At 40.8% G+C, this 9,420-nt stretch overlaps 1 protein-coding gene across 1 annotated transcript; it reads left to right on the forward strand.

Annotated features, from left to right (window-relative positions):
• The first annotated feature begins 2,001 nt into the window (after nucleotides 1-2,001).
• On the forward strand, nucleotides 2,002-5,631 carry TMEM141 (transmembrane protein 141). Its single transcript, XM_072125411.1, has 5 exons — nucleotides 2,002-2,192; nucleotides 2,561-2,627; nucleotides 4,218-4,301; nucleotides 5,043-5,150; nucleotides 5,264-5,631. Exons 1-5 carry the CDS (start codon nucleotides 2,139-2,141, stop codon nucleotides 5,320-5,322), a joined length of 372 nt encoding a protein of 123 aa, XP_071981512.1. The 5' UTR covers nucleotides 2,002-2,138; the 3' UTR covers nucleotides 5,323-5,631.
• Nucleotides 5,632-9,420: the final 3,789 nt, after the last annotated feature.

Below are 9,420 nucleotides of genomic sequence, written 5' to 3' on the forward strand. Positions count from 1 at the left end.
TGTGATACTGTCTGCTGAGCTGTGTATCTAATCCTGTCCTGTGTGATACTGTCTGCTGAGCTGTGTATCTAATCCTATCCTGTGTGATACTGACTGCTGAGCTGTGTATCTAATCCTGTCCTGTGTTATACTGTCTGCTGAGCTGTGTATCTAATCCTATCCTGTGTGATACTGTCTGCTGAGCTGTGTATCTAATCCTATCCTGTGTGATACTGACTGCTGAGCTGTGTATCTAATCCTGTCCTGTGTTATACTGTCTGCTGAGCTGTGTATCTAATCCTATCCTGTGTGATACTGCCTGCTGAGCTGTGTATCTAATCCTGTCCTGTGTGATACTGCCTGCTGAGCTGTGTATCTAATCCTGTCCTGTGTGATACTGTCTGCTGAGCTGTGTATCTAATCCTACATGTGTGATACTGACTGCTGAGCTGTGTATCTAATCCTATCCTGTGTGATACTGACTGCTGAGCTGTGTATCTAATCCTGTCCTGTGTGATACTGACTGCTGAGCTGTGTATCTAATCCTATCCTGTGTGATACTGTCTGCTGAGCTGTGTATCTAATCCTATCCTGTGTGATACTGACTGCTGAGCTGTGTATCTAATCCTATCCTGTGTGATACTGACTGCTGAGCTGTGTATCTAATCCTATCCTGTGTGATACTGACTGCTGAGCTGTGTATCTAATCCCATCATGTGTGATTCTGTCTGCTGAGCTGTGTATCTAATCCTATCCTGTGTGATACTGTCTGCTGAGCTGTGTATATAATCCTATCCTGTGTGATACTGACTGCTGAGCTGTGTATCTAATCCTATCCTGTGTGATACTGTCTGCTGAGCTGTGTATCTAATCCTATCCTGTGTGATACTGTCTGCTGAGCTGTGTATCTAATCCTTTCATGTGTGATTCTGTCTGCTGAGCTGTGTATCTAATCCTACATGTGTGATAGTGACTGCTGAGCTGTGTATCTAATCCCATCCTATGTGTGATACTGCTTGCTGAGCTGTGTATCTAATCCCATCCTATGTGTGATACTGCTTGCTGAGCTGTGTATCTAATCCCATCCTATGTGTGATACTGCGGTGGTGGTACATGGGGAAAAGATAGAGCGTCTATCTTTCTCCATCTTTCCCCGCCTGTGCGGTGCTGTTTTCTATGGAGAGGGGAGGGGTGAGCGTCGCGGGTATACGTCCGTGTGAATGTACGCTTACACAGCCCCATACACAAAGTATGAAAAAGTTATTAGCGTCAGAAGATGGCGAAACTAGTTTTTTTTTTTTTTTTTGAAAATGTATTAAAACACAATAAAACCTACTGATATTTGGTATCACCGGAATCGTACCAAACCAAAGTAGGCATGATTTGGAGCGCAGAGTGAAAATTGTAAAAACTGACCCCACAAAAAAAAATTGATGCAAATGCGTTTTTTCTCCAATTTCACCACATTTGGAATTTTTTCCAGCTTCTCAGTACTGGGCATGAGAAGCAAAAATTTTTTACGCAGAAAATAAGCTCTCACATATGAAAAATGAAAACGGTCTAGATTTTTGAAGGTGGGGATGAACGCAAAACGTTGTAACGTGAAGGGTGGACAACCCCTTTATGTCTGGAAATGTGTTTTTTAGTTTTTGGGATTTTTTTTAAGGTTTTGTGGTTGATAAATGAAGCCTATAAGTCACACAAAAGGCTCAAATGTTTAAGCCCCTCCCCCCCCTCGCCTAAACCTGTTCTGGACTGGAGGTTAACCAAAGAATTGCGACTTTTTTTACGGCCATTGCGACAACATTTGCGACTATTTTTTGGCGTGCACATCTGGAAACCAACCAATCACAGCTCCCCTTTAAAATATTCATGAGCACTGGTAAAATGAAAGCTGAGATGTGATTGGTTGCGATGGGCAACTAGAAATATTCTGACTTTCAGACGCTTAATAAATCTGCCCCAAAAAGTTTGATAAATGCCCCCCAGATGTGTTTAACTCGTCTTGTCCTGATATTTCTCAGCAGAATCCAGTCCCCGAATGACACAGGTGCATCAGGGAGCTGCCCCGGTGAGCGCTGCAGTGAGTCCTCCCCTCCAGCAGATGTCGCTGTGGTGAAGGTCCTAACCAGGAAGAACAATCCATAGTGTCAGATACAATGGTGAACCTCGGCTTATCCAGAGTGGACGACACTGTGGCTGCAAAACACCCGGTAAGTCCAGTGCGGGGGTCTAACATAGGACTGCTCACAGCTGAAGCTTTGTTACAGTTGTCTCCAGTCAGATACAGTGTAACAACCGTAACATCAGGACAGGGGGGATCTGGTAACACTCATGCTTGATACATTGTAACAATATTACTGGAAGTGAATGTATCTCACAATGTTGTCATTCACTGACAGGAAGCGATGATTGTGGAGTCTTACATCCTACAATGACTCAGATCTGCTTCCTGATACTCGGGAAACCCCTATGAATCAGGGTCTGGCTGTGACTTGTGGTGCCCTCCGTCATATCCGTCACATGGAGACAGTGTATGTCCAGGGGAGGCAGAGCCTTAATACGTCTCTTCCCATTTCAGGGGTTACAGAGCTACGCCGCGTGCCAGTCCCAGGCTTTCATGAAGGGGGTGGTCTCCTTTATCACAGGTAACTATCACTCCGCTTCTGATGGACTATGCAGGGAAATTAAAGGGATTGTCCACAGCATATTATTGATATTTTTTGTGTAATGAGTAAGTTCTACAATTTCCAATATAGTTTCTGTATCACTTGTATCTCTGTCATTCTATAGGAGTTCACTTCCTGTGGATAAACACTGACAGTGGACAATCCCTTTAAACGGGTTTTCCCAGGAAACAAGTTAGTGTTGATCAGTGGGGGTTTCAGTAATGGAAACTCCGCAGATCACTACAACGAGGGGTTTCATGTACCCCAGTCGCACCCCTTGTCGCTCATTAAGATGAGCAGAGCAGCCGGTCGCCCGTGTCAGGGCTGCCCCATTCATCTCTAGACAGAGATTGCTGAGTACAGCGCTCCGCAATCTCCATCAGCTCCATAGAGATGAATAGGGCAACCCAGCTATACACAGCCGTCTGCTCCGCTCATCTCGGGAGCGATAGGGGTCTGACTGAGGTACATCGAACCCCTCATTCTAATAATCTGGTTTTGTGGGAAAATCCCTTTAAATTTATTCTGATAATCCAGATCCGGATTAACCCCTTACCGACATGTGACGGATTTAGTATGTCACACGCTGGCTGTGGGTGTATGGAGAGGGCTCATGGGGTGAGCTCTCTCTATACAAGGTGGGTGTTTGCTGCATATTGCAGAAAACACCCGAGATCAGTGCTAGCACCAATTGCTGGTGATAACCCTTTGATCGCCACCAGTTGCGGGTGAGCGCCACCATCTTGGCTTAGATAGTTGCTATGCGTGAAGTCATTGGGAAGCGACAATCTGATGCCATGACTGCCCCAAGGCTGTATAGTTTCTGATCATTTGGTACAACTTAAACAAATGATGTGCCCGTAATTTGTTTAACCCCTTAACGACCAGGCCCTTTTTCCGTTTTTGCTTTTTTATATTTCACTCCCCATCTTCAAAAATCTCTAACTTTTTTATTTTTCCATGTACAGAGCTGTGTGAGGGCTTGTCTCCTGCGTAACAAATTGCACTTCATAGCGATGGTATTTATTATTCCATGCCGTGTACTGGGAAGCGGGTAAAAATCCAAATGCAGCGAAATTGGCATATAGTGTATAGTAAGGTTGTACACATTTACAGGCCTATCTGTGTAACAATACATAGGTGTGTATGTAATAATCTGCTAGAGAGTAGACCTCAGCATTATGGGAAGTGAGGGAAGCTGCTCTGGCCTCAGTGCCTTTAGCTGATGTCATACCCAGGAAGAGCCCGCCCACATCGGGAAAAGCTCAGGGTGATTTTATAAAAAGGACTGTTAGATTTATGGGCTGGGAGGTATAGGCATCAATGTTACTGTTCTCAAAGGCTCCCTCCAGCTGTCCTAAAGCTATTTTTGGCCAGGCAGCTTTGAACTTTCGCTTTAACCCTTTTAAGGGGAACTCCAGCCATAAACATTTGTAAAGTATCCAAAATGGGTGAGACCGGTGGTGGCCATTACAGATCTACAATATACTGATCACATCACCCTATGACTAGCCCCTGGCCTATTGGGTGCGCCATCTACCTTAATCCGTCCATGCCTTGTGTTTCCAGGGACTGGTGCGGCGCTGGTGATCCAGAGCGTGTTCCGGAAGCGGCTGCCGTATCCTCCACAGTGGAATATTCTTCTGTCTGTGGGTAAGAAGGAAGGAATATCTGGAGGCTGAGGCCGCCTAGGGGTGTAGCTTTCAACATTTTGCAAAGTTGTAGTGCACAGTGTAAAGTTTTAAGGGGCCGTCCGAGCCCTAATACTATAATAATATAGTATAATATCCCCCCCCCATATAATATGGCTGCCACATAGTCTTATGCCCCACACACTGTATAATATTTCCATTCTATGCCCCCCTAATGTGATCTGCAAACTTCTAGCCCCCCTTTTCGTAGCCCTTGCTTATAGTGACCTCCTTCCTTTAACCCCTTAAAGGAAACCTACCACTTGTAGTGGCAGGTTTCCGATGGAAATACCGAGCACCAGCTCAGGGTGAGCTGGTGCCGGAGCTTATTTTAGTTAGTGTTTTAAATCGCGGTTTAAAACACTTTTTAAACGCTATAGCCGGCGCAGGCAGGTACGCGCTCGGTGCTTACCGTGCGCGCGGCTACATAGGAAGTGAATGAGAGCCACGTGCACGGTAAGCGCCGAGCGCGTACCTGCCTGCGCCGGCTATAGCGTTTAAAAAGTGTTTTAAACCGCGATACCGCGGTTTAAAACACTAACTAAAATAAGCTCCGGCACCAGCTCACCCTGAGCTGGTGCCCGGTATTGCCATCGGAAACCTGCCACTACAAGTGGTAGGTTTCCTTTAACACTCGTTATGGTGAATTTGATGAACTAGTTTCTGCCCATTATAACGTTACTTTCTACCCAATTCCTTTTAGTTGCAGGTTCTGTCACCAGTTACATAGTGACCAAGAGGGAAACCGAAAAGTGTAACGACCTGTGGATCTACCTGGAGAAAGGAGACGTATCGCAGTTACATGACGCAGGTATCCGTATAAATAAACCCGATCACCTTCTACTTTGTGTTACTGATAAAATAACCGGGCGCTGGAAGATAAAATCACAGGAAACTTTTATACTTTTCTCCATCGCTTTTCAGGAAGGTCACAAAAACCTGATCTCATAAAGCAGAACAAGTACGGAGACAGAATAGAATAAATCCCGCTACAATCTTCTGGAAAGCCGGGGACTTTACTAACCGCACGTGAGAAGACAAAGGGCGACACTCATAGGAGTCACACACCGACCCACCAATAGTGATATCCATAGAGAATGAGGAAACCCCAGAAATGTACAAACCACAAGGAAGCTCCATTCCAAGGACTATAACCCCTGCCGGAAAAGTCCCTACACAGGAATAAGAGGAAATACCAAGACTGGAGGCTAAATCCTCCATATATAATGTATATCTATATATGTATGTAAGATTTATATATTTATGTGAATAAAAGTTTTTATTTCAATATGTATTATTTCCTCCTGACGAAGCCGTTTGGCGAAACGCGCGTCGAGGTAGTCACCGGGCGGAGGCTCCCTTGCTGGTGACCGGCGCATATTACTCATCCCTGCACCAAAAAGAAGGTAAAAATATTTACTCCATAGTGAGCAACCATATAACAATAATAAGTGCAATAGCAAGGTATAGATATAACTACAATTTGGCCGGGCAAACAATGATGCAATAAGTAGTGTTTACATTTACCAGCTGGAAGTCTCCCTCGCCCAGTGCATAAGTTTATTTAAACTTTCCTAACTTTTTTCTCATCTTTTTCTATGTTTTTTAATAAGTGTTTGTCTGTACTTACCTAAACTTTTCTCCATACAATTGATTGGCATCTTTTAAACAAATATATATATAACTACTATAATACTGCCCCCTATGTACAAGAATATAACTACTATAATACTGCCCCCTATGTACAAGTATATAACTACTATAATACTGTCCCCTATGTACAGGAATATAACTACTATAATACTGACCCCTATGTACAAGAATATAACTACTATAATACTGCCCCCTATGTACAGGAATATAACTACTATAATACTGCCCCCTATGTACAGGAATATAACTACTATAATACCACCCCCTATGTACAGGAATATAACTACTATAATACTGCCCCCTATGTACAAGAATATAACTACTATAATACTGCCCCCTATGTACAAGAATATAACTACTATAATACTGCCTCCTATGTACAGGAATATAACTACTATAATACTGCCCCCTATGTACAAGAATATAACTACTATAATACTGCCCCCTATGTACAGGAATATAACTACTATAATACTGCCCCCTATGTACAAGAATATAACTACTATAATACTGCCCCCTATGTACAGGAATATAACTACTATAATACTGCCCCCTATGTACAGGAATATAACTACTATAATACTGCCCCCTATGTACAAGTATATAACTACTATAATACTGTCCCCTATGTACAGGAATATAACTACTATAATACTGCCCCCTATGTACAAGAATATAACTACTTAATACTGCCCCCTATGTACAAGAATATAACTACTATAATACTGCCCCCTATGTACAGGAATATAACTACTATAATACTGCCCCCTATGTACAAGAATATAACTACTATAATACTGCCCCCTATGTACAGGAATATAATTACTATAATACTGCCCCCTATGTACAGGAATATAACTACTATAATACTGCCCCCTATGTACAGGAATATAACTACTATAATACTGTCCCCTATGTACAGGAATATAACTACTATAATACTGCCCCCTATGTACAGGAATATAATTACTATAATACTGCCCCCTATGTACAGGAATATAACTACTATAATACTGCCCCCTATGTACAGGAATATAACTACTATAATACTGTCCCCTATGTACAGGAATATAACTACTATAATACTGTCCCCTATGTACAGGAATATAACTACTATAATACTGTCCCCTATGTACAGGAATATAACTACTATAATACTGCCCCCTATGTACAAGAATATAACTACTTAATACTGCCCCCTATGTACAAGAATATAACTACTATAATACTGCCCCCTATGTACAGGAATATAACTACTATAATACTGCCCCCTATGTACAAGAATATAACTACTATAATACTGCCCCCTATGTACAGGAATATAACTACTATAATACTGCCCCCTATGTACAGGAATATAACTACTATAATACTGCCCCCTATGTACAAGAATATAACTACTATAATACTGCTCCCTATGTACAAGAATATAACTACTATAATACTGCCCCCTATGTACAAGAATATAACTACTATAATACTGCCCCCTATGTACAAGAATATAACTACTATAATACTGCCTCCTATGTACAGGGATATAACTACTATAATACTGCCCCTATGTACAAGAATATAACTACTATAATACTGCCCCCTATGTACAAGAATATAACTACTATAATACTGCCCCCTATGTACAAGAATATAACTACTATAATACTGCTCCCTATGTACAAGAATATAACTACTATAATACTGCCCCCTATGTACAAGTATATAACTACTATAATACTGTCCCCTATGTACAGGAATATAACTACTATAATACTGCCCCCTATGTACAAGAATATAACTACTTAATACTGCCCCCTATGTACAAGAATATAACTACTATAATACTGCCCCCTATGTACAGGAATATAACTACTATAATACTGCCCCCTATGTACAAGAATATAACTACTTAATACTGCCCCCTATGTACAAGAATATAACTACTATAATACTGCCCCCTATGTACAGGAATATAACTACTATAATACTGCCCCCTATGTACAAGAATATAACTACTATAATACTGCCCCCTATGTACAGGAATATAATTACTATAATACTGCCCCCTATGTACAGGAATATAACTACTATAATACTGCCCCCTATGTACAAGAATATAACTACTATAATACTGCCCCCTATGTACAAGTATATAACTACTATAATACTGTCCCCTATGTACAGGAATATAACTACTATAATACTGCCCCCTATGTACAAGAATATAACTACTTAATACTGCCCCCTATGTACAAGAATATAACTACTATAATACTGCCCCCTATGTACAAGTATATAACTACTATAATACTGTCCCCTATGTACAGGAATATAACTACTATAATACTGCCCCCTATGTACAAGAATATAACTACTTAATACTGCCCCCTATGTACAAGAATATAACTACTATAATACTGCCCCCTATGTACAGGAATATAACTACTATAATACTGCCCCCTATGTACAAGAATATAACTACTATAATACTGCCCCCTATGTACAGGAATATAATTACTATAATACTGCCCCCTATGTACAGGAATATAACTACTATAATACTGCCCCCTATGTACAGGAATATAACTACTATAATACTGTCCCCTATGTACAGGAATATAACTACTATAATACTGCCCCCTATGTACAGGAATATAATTACTATAATACTGCCCCCTATGTACAGGAATATAACTACTATAATACTGCCCCCTATGTACAGGAATATAACTACTATAATACTGTCCCCTATGTACAGGAATATAACTACTATAATACTGTCCCCTATGTACAGGAATATAACTACTATAATACTGTCCCCTATGTACAGGAATATAACTACTATAATACTGCCCCCTATGTACAAGAATATAACTACTTAATACTGCCCCCTATGTACAAGAATATAACTACTATAATACTGCCCCCTATGTACAGGAATATAACTACTATAATACTGCCCCCTATGTACAAGAATATAACTACTATAATACTGCCCCCTATGTACAAGAATATAACTACTATAATACTGCCCCCTATGTACAGGAATATAACTACTATAATACTGCCCCCTATGTACAGGAATATAACTACTATAATACTGCCCCCTATGTACTAGAATATAACTACTATAATACTGCCCCCTATGTACAAGAATATAACTACTATAATACTGCCCCCTATGTACAAGAATATAACTACTAAAATACTGCCCCCTATGTACAGGAATATAACTACTATAATACTGCCCCCTATGTACAGGAATATAACTACTATAATACTGCCCCCTATGTACAGGAATATAACTACTATAATACTGCCCCCTATGTACAAGAATATAACTACTATAATACTGCCCCCTATGTACAGGAATATAACTGCTACACTACTGCCCCCTATGTACAAGAATATAACTACTATAATACTGCCCCCTA

Source organism: Engystomops pustulosus, chromosome 9 (genome assembly GCF_040894005.1).
Source record: "Engystomops pustulosus chromosome 9, aEngPut4.maternal, whole genome shotgun sequence".
NCBI classification, from domain to species: Eukaryota; Metazoa; Chordata; class Amphibia; order Anura; family Leptodactylidae; genus Engystomops; species Engystomops pustulosus.